General features: G+C 52.7%; 1 protein-coding gene across 1 annotated transcript in view; it reads right to left on the minus strand.

Annotated features, from left to right (window-relative positions):
- The window catches only part of LOC138286706 (gap junction gamma-1 protein-like), a 37,194-nt gene that overhangs the window by 5,646 nt on the left and 9,295 nt on the right, over nt 1-22,253 (minus strand). Inside the window, exon 2 of the mRNA XM_069227209.1 lies at nt 8,886-10,040. Within this exon, the coding sequence (XP_069083310.1) occupies nt 8,886-10,017 (1,132 nt within the window). The 5' untranslated portion in view covers nt 10,018-10,040. The remainder of the gene's footprint in view (nt 1-8,885; nt 10,041-22,253) is intronic.

Consider the following 22,253-nt stretch of genomic DNA (forward strand, 5'->3'; position numbering starts at 1 on the left):
CAGCATGGAATGGGCACAGGGCACCCCAGCAGAGAGGTACAGCATGGAACGGGCACAGGGCACCCCAGCAGAGAGGTACAGCATGGAACGGGCACAGGGCACCCCAGCAGAGAGGTACAGCAAGGAATGGGCGCAGGGCACTCCACCAGAGGGGCACAGCAAGCTATTTCCAGTTCGGACACAATAAAACTACAGCCCCTGGTTCCCAAACTGTGTGCGGCGCCCCTGGATGGTTTTGATAGCGCACCAGCAAGCCACTGCTTCTATATCAAGTACCATTCCAAGATGGCCACCTAGTGCTACGTTTATACTATACCAAGTACCATTCCAAGATGGCCACCTAGTGCTACGTTTATACTATACCAAGTACCATTCCAAGATGGCCACCTAGTGCTACATTTCATTTTTGCAAGCACAGGGCAGCAATGTTTAGGCAGTGGCAGGTTTACTTGCATTTTTTAGTTCTCCTTGCATGCTCTTGTTTTTTTGAGTTTGTGTGGGTTTAATTCTGGACAGTGAGTGGGTTAATGTGTGAATGAGTCCGTGGCAGAATGACAAAGTGCACGTATGCTTCTATGTATATGGTATCTGTATTCCGCAAACCCAGGCTGAAGGCGTCAGCAGAGGCTGGGGTGCTCGGAGAGCAGCACGAACCCTGCAAGTACCTCAGAGGAGCTCTTCTGAGGTCGGTGAATGCAGGAAGTCCTTCCTACGTCACAGCAGCGCGGGGTGGTCCTGATGCTGCGAGATGTTGCTCCACCAGAGTGGGGGCTTGTCTGCCGGACAAGAGGGGCGCTGGGCGTCACAGCTTTGTAAATTATACTTTAGAAAATGATATATTTACTACCTAAACTCAGAAATAACTGCAGAGGAATTCTCACCCAATGCCACTGCAACGGGCGCTATGAAGCTGCGGGGAAAACTTGCTGAAAATTGCGTCATCGCCCCAGTGCTTAATTTGTACTTGTTGTTTCCGGTGCTGAGCACCGGCAGTTATTTGTGAGGGACGAGGCTTAATCTTCTGCCTCAAGCATTTGCTGCGAGCAAAAGACACATATGGGAAAGACGGAAGAAGGAACAACTAAAAAGCGTCACAATGGGAGAAAGCAGAAAGTTGCAGGATGAGCTCAAGGGGCAGGGGTGGCCGTAAATGCTTCCATTTTCTTACGATAATGGCATTACTCCTAGTCCTACTCCCTCGCCTTCCTTTTAACCAATGAGGCCTCCCGCCTCCCCTCTAGACCCTCCCTTCCCCTTTCAAAACCCCCCCCCCCACCCTTATCCCCTCCTGTACAAAAACCAAGCCCAAGCTGCAACTCGGACAGTCCGTACCGGGAGGGTGGGAGGGAACGGAAAAGGAAGGCGAGGGAGTAGGACTAGGAGTAATGCCATTATCGTAAGAAAATGGAAGCATTACCTCCCGTCCCTCCCTCGCCTTCCTTTTAACCAATGAGACATAGCAAGAAAACACACAGGAGACGGACATCGAGTTGCAAGACCTTTATTTAATATCCTGCACCAAGAACATCCCAAACATTATCTCATAGAGGATAAGACCCGGTGACCTAACACCGACTCCAAACTACCCAAGTCCGACAGCCTATAATGACGCACAAACGTCGAAGGAGAAGCCCAAGTGGCGGCCCTGCAAATTTCCACCACGGAAGTCCCCTGAAGCTCCGCCACCGTAGCCGCCATGCCTCTGGTAGATCTCCCCTGAATCCCTTGAGGAGGAACCACCTCTTTCAAGGAATAGGCCAACAGAATTAAAGATCGAACCCACCGACTCAAGGAAGCCGTGGAAGGCTTTTCACCTTTGCGAGCCGGACCAAAATTAACAAACAGTGAATCCCCTTTACGAAAAGGAGCCACCACCCGCAGATACTCCAACAAAACCCTGCGTACATCCAACGAATGCAAACGGACCTCCTCCCTTGAGGAGGGATTCGGACAAAATGAAGGAAGGATGACCTCCTGCCGGGAATGGAACGAAGAATTGACTTTTGGAATAAAGGAAGGTACCGGAACCAGAACCACCCGATCGTGAAAAATCTTACAAAAAGGAAAGGAACAAGCCAATGCCCCCAATTCCCCCAACCGACGAGCCGAAGTAATGGCTACCAAAAAGAATGTCTTCAAAGATAGATGGCGCAAATCACAGTCCCCCAAAGGTTCAAAAGGGGGCTCCGTCAACACATCCAAAACCAAGGACAGATCCCATGAAGGAAAAGAACGTACCGGGCGAGGAAATAAATGAACAAGCCCTTGAAAAAATCTCGGCATCAAGCGCCCTTCATCCTGAAGATTACGCCATGGTCCTCTGAATGCCTGAATAGCCGCCCACTGCACCCGAAGAGATGCCACTGACAACCCTAAATGAGCACCGTCCTGCAGGAACTGCATCACCTCAAAGATAGAAGCGCAGGTAGGATCTAACTCACGACTTAAGCACCATGACGAAAACACCTTCCACTGTCTACCATAAGAAAGCAAAGTGGAACGTCTCCTCGAAGCCAGCAATGTAGAACTCAAAGCTACCGGCACCCCCAGACCTGTCAATCCCCGTCGTTCAACTTCCAGGCCGTCAAGTGTAACCTTCTCAATGACCCCAATGGGAGGCAGGGAAACTCCAGGGGAGACGGACAAAGAGGCAGAGGCCACATCCTCCCGTCCGCCATCAGCCTCAACAAGGGGAACCAATTCGCCCTCGGCCAAAGTGGCGCAATTAGGACAACCCTGGACCCCAGATCCCTCACACGTAACAGAAACGCCCTGAGTAGTTGAAAAGGAGGGAACGCATACAAAAGGCCCTGCGGCCAAGGACATGACATCCCGTCCACCTCCCATGCTTGGGGACATCGAAACCGGGAGCAGAAGCGATCCACTTTCGCATTCCCTACTGACGCAAACACATCCAGCACTGGAAGACCCCAAAGCCGAACCAGATGCTGAAACAGAGACTTCCGGAGAGAGAAAAGTTGAGAGGAAGGAATCACTCTGCTCAGCAGATCCGCCCGAACATTCACCACCCCCCGAATGTACGTAGCCCTGAGAGAAGGAACCCACTCCTGAGCCCACACAAAAATCTCCCTGACTAGATTGACCAGAGCCCTTGACCTGGTCCCTCCTTGCCGATTGACATAAGCCTTGGCCACTAAGTTGTCTGTGCGAACCAGAACCGCCGAACCCCTCAGGGAATCCTGAAAATGGACCGGAGCCAGGAATACTGCCCGCAATTCGCGCCAATTCGACGACCGACTCGCCTCCCGAGGGGACCAAAACCCCTGAATCTGAGCCGACCCCATCCATGCCCCCCAACCGGAGAGGCTGGCATCCGTCGTCACCACCACGGGTCTCAGAGGCGATAAAGAAACCCCTATCCTCAGGTGGTCTGCATCCAACCACCATTGCAACTCTCTGTGAATCAATCCGGACCCTGGAACCCTGTCCTTCAGAGAACCGGACCCTGGTGTCCACCTTCTCAAGAACCATGTCATCAAGCACAGGAGATGGAAACGTGCCCAAGGAACCAGAAATATCACCGACGCCAAATGACCCTGCAGACGCAACCATAGAAGAGCTCGGGGAGCAGACCGCAACAATACCTTCTTTACCAAAGCCTGTAGGACACCCAACCGTTTTTCTGACACAGTCACCATCCCAAGAAGAGTCTGAAACCGAGCTCCCAGAAAAACCAGATCCTGGGACGGCACTAAGTCTGACTTCTCCCAATTGATTAAAAACCCGTGGTTTTGCAGGACCCCCAGAACATGGACCACCTGCTTCTGCAAAAGGTCTCGTGATTGGGCATGAATCAAAATGTCGTCTAGATAAGGATGCAGAAATACCCCTTCTGAATGAAGCAAAGCCACTAGAGGAGCCAGCACCTTTGTGAAAATTCGAGGAGAAGTTTTTAGACCGAAAGGCAGAACGCAAAACTGATAATGGTCCTGACCCACAGCAAACCTCAGGAACTTTTGAGAGGATCTTGCCACCGGTACGTGTAGGTAAGCGTCCTGCAGATCCAGTGACACCAGAAAGTCCCCGTGTCTGACAAATGGAAAAATAGTCTGAATGGACAGCATGCGGAAATGCACTGTCCTGATCCAGGTATTCACCTCCTTTAGATTGAGCACCGGCCGAAATCCCCCTGAAACTTTCTGCACAAGAAACAAGACCGAATAAGTGCCCTGACCCCGTTCGTCTAGCGGAACGTGGGAAATGGCCCCCTTGACCAGTAAGTCCCGCACTCCGTCCAATAATGCTCTTCTCCGTGACCCCTCTGAAGGCAGAGGTGTGGGACGTACCCCTGAATCTGGAGGAACCACCACAAAATCTATGACAACCATTGGCCACAATGTCTAGTACCCAATGATCGTTTACACTGTCCTTCCAAGCCGAAAGAAAGTGACTCAGCCTTCCCCCAACCGGCCCTCTGCCAGGCCCACAGTGATTGTCAGGACCCCTTCTTGAAACCACCCCGGGTCGCAGGAGCAGACTTCTTAGGTGAAAAACGCGGCTGAAAACGCCGTTTCCTAAATGAAAAGGATTTAGCATCCCTAGTAGGAGAAGATCTGGAATGTTTCTTCCACCCTTTACCCGAAGAAGAACCCCCTTTATAAGGTAAGGCATGCTTCCGTTCCTTAAAAGCCTTGGAAAGCATGGATGGCAATTGTTCTCCAAACAAGGTACGACCTTCAAACGGCAGTCTCAACAAGGCCGCCTTTTCCCCTGGATCAGCCTTCCAGGAACGCAACCAGAGGGACCTACGAGCCCCAATCAAAGACCCAGATGCCAGAGCCGAAGTACGGACCACATCCGAAGACACATCAGCCAACAATCTGGCCTGCTGCTCCATACCAGCCAGGAGCTCCGAACATTCCGCCCCTTCCTGTACAGCCACCGCCAGATTATCAAAGTCTTGAACCAATGACTGTGACGCATAAGCAGAATAAATCCCTGCCCTCAGCGCCAGATTCTCCGCAGCAAAAGCCCTCTTAAGACCCGAATCCACTTTACGGTCAGTGGCATCCGTAGGCACACAATCCTCCGGATTGACTGCCGTTTTGCCAATCAGAGTAGCCAAAATAGAGTCCAGGCGTACTGAAGGAGGCAAAACCTCCTCACCCTCAAGTAAGTAAAGTTTCTGAAGGAATCGTGGAACCTGAGCCTTATCCACATCCTTCCACTCACGAAACACCATATCCCTCACAGGTCCCTGAAAAGGCATGGCAAACTTTGAAGGTGTCTTATATTGAGGAAATAAATGAGAATCCGAGTTTGCAGGTTGAAACACTGGGAAACCCAAATTGTCCCGAACATGTGCCATCACTTCCCACATATCTTCTCTGGAAACATATTTCCCCCCAGATGACGTCGATGGGGCCTCATCCTCACTCTCCGATGAGGATTTCCTAGCTGCTACCGATGAGTGCGCACATTTAGACTGACCAGTCCTGGCCACGCCTGCTTGTAGTGCCCTGGTCACCGCCACCTCAATCATATCCTGAACCTCCTCTCTGGACATGAGGGGAGTACCCCTGCCAGGTACCTGTGAGTTCTCAGGAGTAGTAATGCTAGCCTCACCCCCCTCCTCCTCCGAGGAAGAAGAGACAATCCTACGTCTCTTTGCTGGAACTTTAGGCATGGTAAACAAATAATCACTGACTTGAACCCCAAAAAACTACCCTCTATATAGGCACCTGGTCCTCCCCCCAATCAGGGCTCCACCAATCCCTAAAGAGGTCACTCAAATACATAAAAACCACGGGCCGAACGCCCGTCCTACCTGAGAGCATCTCAGAATTGAAGTCCCTCGGTTCCCCGCGGCTCCGCGGCGCTGAAACCCGGAAATCAACGTCCCAGCCACAGAGGGCCGGCTGACCCCGTCAGCCGGCCTCCAGGACACGCCTCTCGAGCAACCATGCTGCTCGTTCAAGACGCGCCCCAGCCGTAGCACTCCTCGCGGAGCTCCGCGTCCCGAGGAGTGCCTCCATCGACGACCTCCAGGCCCCGCCGTGCAGGTAAGAAAGGGAAAGAAAACCGTCTAGCGTGGGCTAGACAAAAGAACAGGAGGGGATAAGGGTGGGGGGGGGTTTTTGAAAGGGGAAGGGAGGGTCTAGAGGGGAGGCGGGAGGCCTCATTGGTTAAAAGGAAGGCGAGGGAGGGACGGGAGGTAATGGATTGAAGAGGCCCGAGATGGCTTCAGGATTACGCTGCCTCAGTATTCAGCGCTGGCAGATTTAATTACGGCAGCCTCGTGTTTAGGAGGAGGGCTTTGAGCACCGGCACCACGTCATTTACAAATTAAGCACTGCATCGCCTTAGGTTCGCGTGAGGTCAGACTGAAGGTGTGGTTCATCCACAGCCAAGTGCAGAGCCGTTCCTGCAGCAAGGATGGGCTGGAGCCGGGACTCCGACCTCCCGACTGCTTATGCGACAAGAGCACCTCTCCCTCCACCTGGGCGGTGCTCCGAGGTAGGCACTGAGCGCCATGCTGCAGCCCTCAGTGGTTTCTTCCCTCCAGCAGCAGGGAGCTGAATCCACTCTGGCACAATCCGCACTTGGCGTATCTGACAACAGGACAAGCCTCAAACTATGCTGAGGTGCTGGACTCCAACCAGAGGTAAACGGAACCAGTGTTAGTATGAGAGGCAAGGTTATATCCTGCGGGGGCCGGACACATGCTTGTTCGTACCCCCCCCCCGTCTCTCCCGGAGGGAGATGGTCATATGGGGTCGCAGGACATTCAGTTTTCTTTGCACGGTTCCAATATCTACCATCCCTCCAGCTAGGTGTAGATTGCGTAAGGTACTTATATTCTAATGATGCTGCACTCTACACACGGATGATGCATTATTTTCAGATTATACCCTCTGTCTGGGCCATCGTCACCTGGCCCTCCCCTCTACACCCCCCTCCTAGGACGAGATAAAGATGACTAGGTATTAGGTATGGAGCACACTCGTAACCGGACGGTCTTTCCGCCCAGCAGTGACATTTTGAGCGACTTATGAATGTTTATCTACGTTTTTTAACTAATGCTTATTACCTATATATGTTTAGATATCCAGTTAAATTTAGACCACTGGAGCTCGTTGCTGCCCCGATGGGGCCCATCCTTTAGTAGGAGGAGGGTAAGGAAGGTCCCTCTTAATTTTGAGGATTTCGGTTTTTTTTTGCGTTACTCACCACGGATCGCTGCACTTCGAGGGGGTCGAGTCACCAGTGGCTTTTGTACTTCCTCACTCCTTCACACAGCGCACGCAGTTTATTTTACAGTTTTGCTTTATGCTTTTCCATTTTTTTTCCTCCAGGTTTCTGTGAGACTCCGAAAATTAGGTGGACGGATGAGTATTAGGTAGGTTTTTGGTCCCGACGAATCGCACTAGATCCTTGTTGACTATAGAAGCGAGAAACAGGTTGACCTAACTTTGTGGCAGTTTAGGGGTCCCCGTACTTGCACGTACTACATTTCCAGATTATAGGGACTGTGGTCAGACATTTTCACCCGCTTAGGGTAGATTAGTCTTTATTCTAATTTTTCCCCTACACATTTTTATTTTAATCATGACAGAGGTTTAATCGCAAATTATATTGTTTTGTTGCTTTTTACTCTAGTCATTTTTAAACAGCATGTCTTTGTACCAATCCACATTTACCAACCGGCATTTGTCTACATTGAAAGATCTCCGGCAAAGAGCCCCCCATGGGGGACCCGTCGGGCATTGCAGTGCCGGCCTGATGAGGAGCAAAGCCCTATGATGAAGCATCACACCTTCTGGTGAGTGAAGGCTCTTGTTCCTATGTGATTAGACTCACCGCAACCGTCTGATTTCTTTTTTCCTTTCTTCTTTCCCTTGTTTTTTTGCTGTGCACTATTGGAATAGAATTTTTTATCCCTGAGTGGAAGAGTGTATACTTTGCGTTACGATTTGGATGGGAGTTCTATACACAGGACCAATTTTTCCTTTTTCCTTCTTTTTTAAAACCTCCCGTAAACCCAGCTCTCCCTTTGTTTTTTGCATATCCTCCAGGGGCCTGTGTATCCCCAAGATCACCAGTGCTTCAAGAGTTCACTTCAGGGGAAACAAAAGCTTCTATCTCTACCAAGCTTTGCGGAAGAGGGGATACGCAGATATAGGTGTACAAACTAATAATGCCAAGTTCTTTCAGCACGCAGCAAAAGTGCACTACAAAGGTTTACAGCTCGAGCTCCAGGGTGCCAAGTTAAGCAACGTAAGAAAGTGAAGCACGACATTTGGAATAAGGGGGGGGTACTCTCCCTTCAAATGTCTTTTACCAACTAGGAGTGGAACAGTGGTATCTGATGTTCGTGTTAACGCCACGAGAACTTGGAGACTCCCTGGCTCAGACCAGCGATCATTAGTTGTTTTTTATTTTAAAGTACTCTAGGATAGTGCCCCTTCACATTTATTCTATTAAATTGGCAATGTTTAAATATGTCTAGACTTATTCAAACACTGCAGCTAAGTCCTGTTACTATTTTAAAATGAAATGAAATGCATGATGTCAAACATACTATGCTGGTCAGCAGGCCTTACTAAGGTGGAAAAGTATCCACTGTGTAATTACTGGGGTGGGGGTTATGAAGAGTATTTGGAGTCCCCCTCCAATTGTCACACACTCCCAGCTTGGATTTAAATGACGAACCGTGTGGGTGATGCTCCATCACTAAGAGGTTCACTCCTGTCATTTTTTTAACTTAAAACAAAGCCCTGTTATCAGCATGCTGCTTCTTTTGGCCATAGCCTGATGCCCCCCAGTTTGAAGACCCCTGATCTGAAAGGACCTTGGGGGATGAAGGCGTTTGTCAGGGAGCTGCACCCCCCCCCCCCCACTTCACCCTCCAGCCCCATCCTTACCAGACTTCTCACACGTGGTGCCCTCCTTCTCCTGGGCGAAGTTGAGCCGGTTCTGCTCCGCCGCCATGCCATTGGACTCCGGGCTGCTGCTGCGCGTCAGCTGCGCGGTGTCCGCCGACTGGTTGAGCTGGAAGGCCAGGTCCAGCTGCTCCTGCGCCATCTTCAGGTGCTTGCGCAGACGCTGCAGCTCGCTGTGCGCAGGGAGGTCCTGCATGGCGAAGTGCTCGCCGGGCCCGCTGCCCATGCTCTCGCCAAAGACCAGCTTGCCGTTGGGCACCTTCCCCTTCTTCAGCACCGACTGGTAACGAGGGGGGGCACTAGGTGCATTGCCAGGGTACTGCTGCTTTCTGCGTCCAAGGGAATCGCGAATGCCTCCCACCCCCAGGTGGAAGAGCTCGCAGAGGTTCAGCAGCAAGCAGAGGCCGCTCACCACATACATGATGATGAGGAAGATGGTCTTCTCAGTGGGGCGCGAGACAAAGCAGTCCACTGTGTGCGGGCAAGGGCTGCGCGTGCAGACGTACGAGGGGATCACCTCGAATCCATACAGAACGTACTGGCCGAAGAGGAAGCCCACCTCCAGGGCGGAGCGGAACAGCAGCTGCAGCACGTAGACCCTCATCAAGCCATCCTGCTTGATGCGCCGGCGCCCATCGTGTTTCTTGCCCTTCTCCTCGGCCGCCTTCTTCTCCTTCTCAGGCTCGATCTCCTCGAAGATCATGGGGTCCTCCTCGCCATTATCCTCAGCCTCCTCGTAGTCACGCACCGCACCACGGTGCACCACGGGCATGCGCTGGGTCTTCTTGGACCGCACATCGTCTCCAGGCACTCGAGCTATGCGGTGCATGGCGAACCCCAAGTACATGATGGAGGGGGTGGTGATCATGATGATCTGGAAGACCCAGAATCGCACGTGCGAGAGGGGTGCAAAGGCGTCGTAGCAAACGTTCTCGCACCCAGGCTGGTGCGTGTTACACACAAATTTACTCTGTTCATCATAGTAGATGGACTCGCCACCCACAGCGGTCAGCACAATGCGGAAGATGATCAGGACGGTCAGCCAGACCTTGCCCACGAAGGTAGAGTGATTGTTGATCTCCTCCAAGAGGCGGGTGAGGAAGCTCCAACTCATGGTGGACCGGCAGCGTTCTCAACCTGGAGGGAGAGAGACAGGTGTTAGCAGGCGCGCACAGGTGAGCGTTCAAGTAAGAAGAGCAAATATGCGCAGCGAAGACGAGGACAGATTTGATGCGCACAGGTGAAGGAAGAGCCTCAAGTGTGTGTGGAGGGGGTGGGGACAAAGACAGATGTGATTAGGCTACACAGGGGAGCAGGTCAAGGAACAGCTGCAAGCATGCACGGAACAGCTGCAAGCATGCATGGAACAGCTGCAAGCATGCACGGAACAGCTGCAAGCATGCACGGAACAGCTGCAAGCATGCATGGGAGGCAAGGACAACAGGTGCGCTCAGGCATGCATTGGCAAGAGCGTAAAGTCAGAGGCACAAGTGTGCATGGAGGGGGCAACAACAGAGGCCAGTGAGATAAGGAGTGCACAAGGGAGAGCATCAACTACCAGTCAGTCTTCACACTCACATTTTTATGTAAGGTCAAAGTTGTGTAGCGTCTTAACTCGCTTCACACATTCAAACACACCTCCCACACACTCCAATCAGGTTTCTGCCAGTGCCACAGCAGAGAAACCGTGATTCCCCGAACAGTCAATGTCTCCCATAGAACCCTCGACTCCGGTAACTCTCATGCAACGACAACAACCAGCTGGACTACTTCATACCCAACTATGCGTGGGACGGGGAGGCACAGTCCTCAGCTGGTTCCCCTCGTACCTAACCAACCATTCCCAAATTGTGAAAATGGGCAACGCATTCGAGGCCAGTCACCATACATCAGAGGGCCTCGGTCCTTTCCCCAACCCTCTAACCTGCACCTAGAGCCACTATGTGAGATTCCCAAAAACTCTACAATTCTCTTCCACCTCTGCACGGACAACACTTAAATCTCAATCCCAGAAGGCACTGTCCTGCTTTCAAACACACTCTTAAAGATTGAAAACAATGTCTAACCACCATCGAAACAACCCAACTAAAACAGAATTTCTTTGGATTTTGCCTCAAAGTGAAAACTCCAGTACAGGAATAGATGGCTACCCGTCCCGCCATAGACGGCCTCCTCGCCACTGTCCCGAGTGCCAGATCACTCACCCGCGACAATTTTCACAGCAAGTTGCAGCCACGGGCAAACACACACAACACCAGCTTAGACAGCTTTGGGGCATCAGACAACTGATCCCAGAACAAGACCTCAGAGCAGTGGTGCAGTCTCTCCCTCTGCCGAGACTGCATCATGGAACTGCCCTTCTCAGCCATTCCCAAAGTTCACCTAGGCCCACTGAGAGCAACACTACATGCGGCAGCCGCTTCGAGGTCTCAAGAAGGTGGAGCACATTTCCCCCATCCTGCTAACTCCCCAATGGTTCCCCATTGCACACTGGGCGCTGCATTCCTCCCAAACCCTGCTCCTGGAAGCCCCCCCCTCCAGCTGAGAACGACATGTGAAAAGGACCTCACGCTCCTCCTGTTGGACAGACACCTTGGTTAATCCTCATCGACCACACTGAAGGGCTCTCGGCACAGGATCTCAACCACCTCCACCAAGTGACCCCTCTGTCCAAGTTGGTGGTTCAACTGCGGACGACTTTGACCAACTGCTGTAGTCTTCTCATGTGGTAACTCTTGCACCGATGTAAGCCACCTACTGGTGTGAACGCCCAAGAGGAATTACTGCAATTGGAACTCCCTGTAACCCAAGCATCCTGCTACTGTTGGAAAGCGCCCGATGCCTTCGGGCCATGACCGACCTACATAGAACTGCAGAGATAAAGAAGTAGAATAAGACACACAGGTGTGCACGGAGAGGGCGAGGAGAAAGACGTGATTGGGGGTGCACAGGTGAAGGAAGACGCACAGTTGTGCATGGAGGAGGCGAGCACAAGATCAGGTGGCATCAGGCGTGCACTGGTGAGAGCGTAAAGAGACGCAAGTGTGCACGGAGAGGGTAGAGACGAAGACCGGTGTGCACTCAAGGTAACAGGAGCAAGTGTGCACAGAGGGAGGGGACAAAGACCAGTGTGCACTCAAGGTAACAGCAGCAACCGTGAACAGAGGGCGGAGACGAAGACCGGTGTGCACTCAAGGTAACAGCAGCAAGTGTGCACAGAGGGAGGGGACAAAGACCGGTGTGCACTCAAGGTAACAGCAGCAACCGTGAACAGAGGGCAGAGACGAAGACCGGTGTGCACTCAAGGTAACAGCAGCAAGTGTGCACAGAAAGGGCAGAGACGAAGACCGGTGTGCACTCAAGGTAACAGCAGCAAGTGTGCACAGAGGGAGGGGACAAAGACCGGTGTGCACTCAAGGTAACAGCAGCAACCGTGAACAGAGGGCGGAGACGAAGACCGGTGTGCACTCAAGGTAACAGCAGCAAGTGTGCACAGAAAGGGCAGAGACGAAGACCGGTGTGCACTCAAGGTAACAGCAGCAAGTGTGCACAGAAAGGGCAGAGACGAAGACCGGTGTGCACTCAAGGTAACAGGAGCAAGCGTGCACGGCGAGGGCACTCGAGCTAACAGGAGCAAGTGTGCATTGAGGCAGCAAGGCATAGGCATCAGGAGGGCACTAGCAGAGTGGACAGGGAGAGATGTATGTGTGCAAAGGGGCACATGTATGCTTAATGCAGCGCAAACTCAAGATCACACATTAAAGAACTGCAGCACAGAGAAAAACAAAAAAAAAATGTGCAACAACTTTCTTTGTAGTTATATTTAGTCCCCACTTTCAAGATGGTATGAAATTTCACGCGCAAAAAAAAAAAAAAAAAAAAAAAACACGTTTGACAGTTCAAAGCAATACCAGGAAAACTTGCAGGGACGGAACCACAGTCACCTTCTAATGAGTCAGTTTATCTATTCTACACATCAGTCACCCTGACAGGTCCTCTATACCTCTGTGTATCTATTCCACACATCAGCCGCCATGACAGGCCCTCTACACCTCGGTGTATCTATTCCACGCATCAGCCACCCTGAGAGGCCCTCTATACCTCTGTGTATCTATTCCACACATCAGCCGCCCTGGCAGGCCCTCTATACCTCTGTGTATCTATTCCACACATCAGCCGCCCTGGCAGGCCCTCTATACCTCTGTGTATCTATTCCACACATCAGCCGCCCTGGCAGGCCCTCTATACCTCTGTGCATCTAGTCCACACATCAGCCACCCTGAAAGGTCCTCTATACCTCTGTGTATCTATTCCACACATCAGCCGCCCGACAGGTCCTCTATACCTCTGTGTATCTATTCCACACATCAGTCACCCTGACAGGCCCTCTATACCTCTGTGTATCACCACCCTGACAGGCCCTCTATACCTCTGTGTATCTATTCCACACATCAGCCACCCTGACAGGCCCTCTGTGCATCTAGTCCACACATCAGCCACCCTGAAAGGTCCTCTATACCTCTGTGTTCTAGTGCCCAGGGGCAGGGTGATCCTCATGTGAGGGGCCCGTGAGCTCCTGAACCGGGTAAAGGAGCCGGGCAGGGACTGTGCCAGTGAGGAGAGGTGGGAGAACAACCAGTGCCAAGGCCCGCAGCAGACAATAGCACAGAACAGGATACCCGGGTAATGCCACCTGGGCAGCACGACCCACTGCACCGGCAGAGGCGGTAACAGCTCCCTAGGAGTGTCCTTGCTGGGACAGGCAGGGGTGCCCCCGTCTCACCAGCAGCCCCTTACAGAGACAGACCGTAAACCGCTCCAGGGCGAGGGTACCCAACAGGCCTGTGCACAAGCCCTCCAGACAGCTCCAGAGTAGGGCAGGGTGTGGGTGCACAATTAAACCGCTCCAGGGTGAGGGTACCCAACAGGCCTGTGCACAAGCCCTCCAGCCTGCTCCACAGTAGGGTAGGGTGTGGGTGTGGGTGCACCCTTAAACCGCTCCAGGGCGAGGGTACCCAACGGGCCTGTGCACAAGCCCTCCAGCCTGCTCCATAGTAGGGCAGGGTGTGGGTGCGTCCTTAAACCACTCTGGGATGAGGGTACCCAACGGGCCTGTGCACAAGCCCTCCAGACAGCTCCGGAGTAGGGCAGGGTGTGGTGCACCCTTAAACCACTCTGGGATGAGGGTACCGAACAGGCATGTGCACAAGCCCTCCAGCCTGCTCCACAGTAGGGTAGGGTGTGGGTGCACCCTTAAACCGCTCTGGGATGAGGGTACCCCACAGATCCTGTGCACAAGGCCCCCAGACTGTTCTAGAAAGGAGTAAAGTGTGGGTGCACCCTTAAACCGCTTCAGGATAAGGGTACAGCGGAGACTGTCAAGCTCTCGACTGCTGTGGAATGTGGGCTCACCTGACCCCTAGACCACAATGGGACGGGGGTACAGCCGGGTGTGGGTGCACCCTTAAACCACTCGAAGACCAGGGTAAGCTGAAGCTGGTGCACTGACCCCCCCAGGGCGCAACCAAGATCTGGACCCCACCATCCGCACTGTGGAAGGGGGGACGCGGGCAGCAGAGAGGGGTCCTGCGCCCACTCCAGGCAGCACTCGCTTGTTGAGAGTCCAAGAAAGTCCTAGAGCCCCGCATCCCAAGTGCCCCTCAACCACCAACTGTGGGAGTGTAAACGACCACCAGCTTCCAGGGCACCCCACATGGAGCTCATCCTGGCCTCCTGCACAAACTAAGTCCCCTCTGCCACACCTCCCTGGCAGACTCCCCACGCTCACCCTGGACCAGTGCTCTCCAAACTTTAAAATGCCACGCACCCCCAGTTGAAAAACAGAAATTACTGCCCCCACCTCAGAATTTTTCACAATTATTTTATAAAGATGGCAATGTTTAAATATGTGTAGACCTATTTAAACATTGCAGTTAAGTACTGTGCCCCCCTACACCCCAGGCCAGTTGCCATGCCCAACACCTGCCCCACCCCAGTACTCGGTGCTGATGGGGCTGAGGCGCGGCTCGAGGCACACCCAGCCGGCCCAGGCGCTGCCAAGGAGGGCCGGAGTGACATCAGAAGCAGAGATTCCTGGCACTGGTCCGTGTGTTCCAGGATGTGGAGAAGGGCAGGGGGGGCCTTACAGGATGCAACAGAGGCACAACACACAGGGGCAGAGATCGGGCTCCCACAGAAGGGCTGTGGAGAGCAACCACAGATCAGAGGGTACTGGCGAGCGCCGGGGGCAGGTTAGTGGGGCCAAGTTTACCCAAAGACGGAGCATTCACTGGTTTGCTAATAACGATGGGCTGAGAAAAAGGGCAGGGTCCCAAAATACATTTTTTCCCGTTAAATCATATCTATGGGAAGTTTAATATTTGTGAACAGGACTACAGTCCGACCCGCTGAAAGAATTGACACCGAATTTGGCAGCAAACTAGATCTTGTTCCAGAATTGTTTACCCGGTTACGTGGCGCAAACCTGTTTAATAGTTTCAAAGTACTCAGTCACCCACCTTACTCCTTCAGGGCACTAACAAAGGTGCGCACAGTGGGGAGGAGGCGCGCAAAGGACGGGGTACTAACCTACACTATTTATACATTAGTTCGTTAAAAATAAAAATTCATTGAAAAACCCAAAGGTTAGAGGGACATTATAGTTAGGTTCACATTTTAACCACATAAACCCACAGAAATTCAGCAGTTATAGGTTTATTTACCTGATAAAACTATAACTCGTGCCATTTAGTAACTTCAGGCCACGAGCCACTGATAACTGCAGAATCTGGTTTTCTGTGGCTGCGGATAGAAGTATTCACCAGAGTTTTACTTCACAATAACCAACAGCGATATAACCACACAGTAAACTCACACACGGCCCCGCGGAACTCGTGATGAGAGTACGAAGCGCTGCGGAGCCATCCTGGTGGCAGAAGGCGCTATAAAAGGGCGGAGGCTATGCTGTAAGAGGGGAGATGCTCACCTAAGGCGCGCGCCCACCCCTCTGACAAGAGCAGAAGCGCCAAGACACCGCAGCGCCATTTCAAGGCGCTACAAAACCCACGGCCCCCTGCTCAACAAAGTATCAAATATGCTGTCCGGCTCACAAAACGGTCCCCAGCACACAGCCCCCCATCCAGAGCTGAACACCCCTCCCAGACCCCCGCCCAGAGCACAGCTTAAAGCGCTGTCCTTCCACCCCCCTCCCGCCCAGGCCCCCGGGGGCGCCCCTCCCCGAGGTATCGGGTATCCCCTCCGCACAAGCGCCCTTTGTGCGCCGGGCAGCTCCGCGCAGTGTGGGGGCAGGGGCTCCCCTCCCCCTGGAGGGGCCGGGGTACCACCGAATATTACCTCTAGCACAGGGTCTCCCCAGGCCCCCCACTCACAGGGCTGCAGGCGCAGCCTTGGACCCGTGCATCCCACCCCACCCACACTGGGGTACCACCAAGTAACACCCCTGGCACATGGCCTCACCAGGCCCCCACTCAGGGCTGCAGGGTTCTTTAGAAGCAGTCCTGGACCCGTGCATCCCACCCCACCCTGGGGTACGGAGGGGCTTGGGTACCACCGAATATTACCTCTAGCACAGGGTCTCCCCAGGCCCCCCACTCACAGGGCTGCAGGCGCAGCCTTGGACCCGTGCATCCCACCCCACCATGGGGTACAGAGGGGCCGGAGTACCACCGAATAATACCTCTAGCACAGGGTCTCCCAAGGCCCCCACTCAGGTCAGGGCTGCAGGGTTCTGTAGGCGCTGCCTTGGACCTGTGCACACACAGGATGGCAGCGCCGAGAGGGGGCCGGGGGCCTGGTGCACACGGTGCCAGGCAGGGACCTACAACCACAGCATGCGGGGACAACGAGGCTGCCTGGAAGGACGGCAGTGTGTTCCGAGCGCATGCGTTCCTGCTTGTAATATGGTGGTACCAGCGACTAGTGGCGTGACTTTCTTATTACAAACGCGTACAGCCCAAGTTATTACTCTGAATCCTGCACTAGGACAGGAGATTGTGGCCTCACCATTCCTATAAAGCCACAAAAACATCAGAAGGCTGGAGAGGGTTCAGAAACGTGTTTAGGTAGGGAGCTCACACTCCTAGTAACTAAAGGAGGTGGAGTATTCCAAGGCCTCACGCCTGCGCTCTATCCCACCCTTCACCAGTTTTCAATAGGCTTAACCCGCCTACTTCCACGGGCATCACTGGCACGAGCTGTCACTGAGTGGTACCCTGAAAGCGCTATGAAGGAACGGTGACACCCTCAAGGTAGGGGCTCTCTGAAGGAACCGCACCTTAAGTGGCACCCTGAAGACAGCGCCCCAGTGCATGGCACCCGCAAGGCATGACGGCACCCTGAAGGGGCAGCGCCTCAGTGCATGGCACCTCACTGCATGGCACCCGTAAGGCACAGCACCTCTAAGTCCTGAACCAACCTGTGGAGGTACACACCAGCTTCGGGGGTAGGGAGCCCAGATCGCTGGGGTGGCCATGTGGCTCCCACTCCCGGCTGCCCTGTTACACCCCTTGGCAGATTGGTGTTTGGGGAGGGGGCGGAACCTTGAGCATGAGGACAAGGGATGGTGAAGTCAGGGGAGCCCCCCACCCCCTTGGGATACAGGTGAGATACGGTTCACCTGTGTGGTCCAAAGGAGGGGATCCTGTCACATTGATTTATGGTTGATGACTAAATCTTATTAAAATTAATTTTTATAAATGGTTTTATAAATGTTTTTGGAGATTGTTTTCCAGGTGAATTATTACTGTCTGTTTTTATGAAGTAATTGGTAAAAGTTATAAATAAAAATCCTTCCAACAAATACGTTTGTGTCGGTCTGCGTGTGGCAGGTGTTGGGGTGAGGGCTCTCTGGGGGGCTCCGAGTTCTAACTTCCAGGGACCACCATGAGAAGTTACAGCACAGACCAGCAGCCGCAGGAGTAGCAGTCACTGGCTTCCCCTTCCTTGAAGATAGAAACTGGAGGTTTAGGACAAGACGAGCCATTTTATGCGGATTCCCTCACCCTCGGGGGTTCTCGCTTAGTCCTACACTTTTTAATCTTTATATCAGTCCTTTAGCGGAAATCATTCACTCGTATTGGAGGGATCGTTCAATCTTCTGGTTTCTCAATCACTTAGTGTGCGGATGGTACCCTGGTCACCATCTCCCTCGTTCAGGACACAACAGGGATGAGTCCGAGCCTTGCCTGAAGGAGGCACGAAGTGGAGGGCACTTCGGTCTGAAACTCACGGTGACAATAAGGAGGTGCTGGGGGTCTGCAACGCAGCTGCTGGGCATCAGTTTGTTGGCAAGAATCTTTCATTATTCAGCAACAGTCAATGTCCATAATTAAGAACCTGCTTCCGGCTGGAGAAGAATCTCACCTTTGAGACCGAGCTCGTAAAATTAGTGTCCTCATGTGATGCTGAACCCCTAGAAAGATATTAGCCCCCACCGCCCCCCACCCCCCTGTTCACCGTCCTCTGGAAGGTGAGTGCTGCAGTCATGGATTCTTTCCTGTGTAGGTGATGGAAGCTCCCTTCACCTCCGTTGTTCGCTATATGTGTTGAAAAGACTTCAGGTGATCCAGGTCATAGCAGGCAGGCTGTTCTAGAAAGACACCGAGGCCTCGATGCCGCTACTTAAAAGGTACTGAGGCATCAACCTGTATCTGGGTTTCTTGCTGCTCTCCACTCGATCCCAGTCACACATAATTCAATTTAAGTCACTATGGATTAATCGTAGAGCACTTCATCAGAAAGGCTCTCACATACCTTGTTGTGGTGACCACGCTGCTCTGAGCCCAGCAGATAGCCCAGACCACCCCCCCCCCAATGTCAGCAGAAGTACCAAGAGAGCACCAAGTCAAGAGTGGAGTGCATCCTTCTCTGTTCTAGTGGAGAAGCTGGAACAACATGCCCATTAGACTGAGGAAGACAGACATGGAAGATCTTTTAGGAAATTAGTAAAAACTCGGCTCTCTTTGGGTAACTAGGACTTTAGAGACCTGATGAATTTTCAGTGCTGGGAGGACCCTGAAGCGTAGTCATGCGCTATACAAGAATGACTGAACTAAAGGCCTGATATCCATGGTTACCACACAACATCTTGCTACAGCTAGGGTCACCATCCGCGTCATCAGCTCCTCACTTCCAATGACCACCACCTGAAGGTCAGACATCCATGGTCATCATGCGACACGTCAGACTCCAGCCAGGACCAACTCCTCGCTTCCACTGACCACCTCCTGAGGGTCTGACACCCATGGCTCCCCAGTGCCCCAGGGCACACCTTGGGGTAAGAAGCCACATAGCAGTGCCTCCTTTTCACTGTGCCATAGCGGTTAAACGAGTGTTCATTCCCAAGTCGCTATGGGCCATATGTACGAAAGCTTTTTCCCGTAGACACAGAATGGGTAAAATCCTTTGGTACACCTGGCCCTATGTTTCTTGTTGCGGGTCTTTCAGGGCCTGTCCATAGTACATTCTTATACAGACATCTCTTTTGGTACGAAATTCCATCGTAAACCCTGCACTGAAAGGTGGAGCATGGGGTCTTCAAGCGAGCAGGAGGTGACCCGGGGATTACGGGTGCTAGTAAGGAAAGTCCACACTCCTGGGCCCAGTGCCAGGGGGACGAGCCCTTGTAGGCCCTGCTGCTGACCCGCTCTGGGCTCTAACAAGAGGTGGGGGCAGGGGCAAGAGGAGTCAGTCCTCCTACCTCCCTTACTATATGCAGCACACACACTGCAAGAGGGTGCAGGGGTAAGGTAACTGCCTGGAATCTCCCTTTCCAGTGTCGATGTGGAACGTGACAGGTGTTTAAAAATTGCCCTCACCCACTTATTAGTGGCAGGCTCCACCATAGGGCACACTACAATGCTCACGTGCACACCAACACCATGACCGGGGCGTTTTTGTTCTAAGTGGGAGCCCTATAGTCACACTTACGTCAAGGGAGTAAATGCCATCTGACTGACAGTCTAGTACTGATGCTACGGGTGCCTGATTAAACCAGACACCCCCATACTTACTGCTCACGACATTCATCCTTCCAAGCACCTCTCAGCCGGAGGCACCTCCCCCTCCACCCTCAAGATGGGCAGGTGGGCACAACAAGGGCAGGAACAGGGCGAGTGGGTACAGGACGCAGAAGACGCATGATCATTTGTAAAGCACCGATACCTCCATGGGTCATGTTCACTATATATATATATATATACACACACACACACACAAACATAAAAATCTTTGTAGATAAATGACATTATAAGTGCAGACTGACAGGTCACGGCAAGAGAGCGGTCCAGGACAGGGAGCACTGGAAACTGGAGCCGGCTAGTAAGTGGTGTTAGGGACACTGACCGAGGTGTAAAGGGAGCTGGGAAGGTGCCTAGAGAGGGTGGCAGCATGCCAAGCACTGAAAAGGGTGGGACTAGCGGCTTGGTACTTTGGTGCCTGGCAGCAAGGGGCACGTCTTGTAATTTGTTTGCTTTCAAGTCTCAGAAACTGAGTGAGCCAAAGACATTTTCCTTGTGAAAAATGTGGTCCTTAGTGAACTATTCCAAGAGCCTTGGCCTGAAGCCCGGGTACTTGCCTCGGTCCTGCTCTGGAGTGCCTCTGTGAGGAGTCCAAGACCTCACACAGCCTCTGGAGCCCAGCGGATCCTCAAGAAACATTCCCTGCTGCAACAACTTGCTGCAGCCAGAGCGGATCACAAAACTCTGAGCATTACGCAACATTTCCAGAGCTCCCTGCGAAATTCCCAGAGCGCCACCTGCTGCAGCCAGGGCTCCCCAAAACATTCCTTTCTGATGGTGCAACCAGAGCTCCCCACAAAATTCCCAGAGCTCTACATGCTACAACCAGAGCTCCCACAACATTCCCAGAGCACCCCTCAACATGGCCAGATCTCCCCACAACATTCCCAGAGCACCACCTGCTGCAGCCAGAGCTCCCCGAAATATTCCCAGAGTTCCATCTGGTGGTGCAACCAGAGCTCCACACAAAACATTCCCAGAGCTCCATCTGATGGTGGAACCAGAGCTCCACCTGCTGCAGCCAACAATGCCAGAGCCTTATTTGTATCCCCAAAGATGACAGACGCACCAGAGCTCAAGTCTCGCTTAGGGGAGAGGAGAGCAAGACAGAGCATGTGGGATATGCAACCTGAGGAAGAGAGCAAGTGTGGGAGATGGGTATATGGAGGGGCACAGCTGGAAAACACATCCCCCTCAGGGAGATGGGTATGTGGAGGAGCACAGCTGGAAAACACATCCCCCTGGTGCAGAAAATACTGCAAACACTGTAGAATACAACAGGATGCAACAGACCAAGGGGCAACACAAACCATATACTAAGAAAGTGGAATGCAAACCACGAATGGACCCCTAGGCTAGTGTAGTGTGTAGAGGGTCGCTGGGAGTGTAAAAAAAAAACTAAGGGTGTACAAGATACCCAAACCCAAGACCCTGGAAAGTAAGAGTAAAGTACTACTATTTCCCCAGAAACACACTAAACTCGTGATAGAGGATTTTGCAAAGACCACAACAGACTACAAAGCACTGAAGACGATTCCTGGACCTGAGGCCCTGCAAAGCAAGGGGACCAAGTCCAAAATTCACGCAAGTGTCCAGGGGGGCAGAAGCCCACTAAACCCCAGATGAAGGTGCAAAATGGCTGCCTCTGGATGGAAGAAGCTGAAGGTTCTGCAAGAACGAAAGGTGCTAGGAACTTCTCCTTCATGCAGATGATGCCCCAGAGTGCTGGAAGATTCAGAGTTGTTTCTTTAGCAAAAGACCGCAAACAAGACTTGCTAGCTGCAAGAGTCACCGTGAAGTAATAGGGTGCTGGCCGGGCCCAGGAAGGACCAGGATCCACTTGGGAGAGGAGACAGAGGGGACCCTCAGCAACATAGAGAGCCCACGCACAAGAAGGTAGCATGCGCAGAAGTTCTTGAACACGGGTTCAAGAAGTCTGAACACAGCGGTTGTCTTAACACTGCAAAAAAAGGACCCACGAAGCCGGAGATCAACTCAGGGAGTTGAGCAATATAGGACACAGTGCTGGGGGCTCGGCTGTGCACCAAGGTCCGTGGAAATGTGCACAGAAGCCCTAGCAGCTGCAGTTCACGCAGAGTACAGGATTACTGTCTGGAGAGGGGAGGCAAGGAGTTACCTCCTCCAAATTTGGACAGTTGGACCACTGGACAGTCTGGGTCACTTGGGTCCACCACCTGGTTCCAGGGGCCACGTTCGTCAGGATGAGAGGGGCCCCATAGTAACGGTGATGCTGAAGTTTGGTGCCTGCTGAAGCAGGGGGAAGATTCCGTCGACCCACAGGAGATTTCTTCTT

This window comes from Pleurodeles waltl, chromosome 3_2 (genome assembly GCF_031143425.1).
Source record: "Pleurodeles waltl isolate 20211129_DDA chromosome 3_2, aPleWal1.hap1.20221129, whole genome shotgun sequence".
Lineage (NCBI taxonomy): Eukaryota > Metazoa > Chordata > Amphibia > Caudata > Salamandridae > Pleurodeles > Pleurodeles waltl.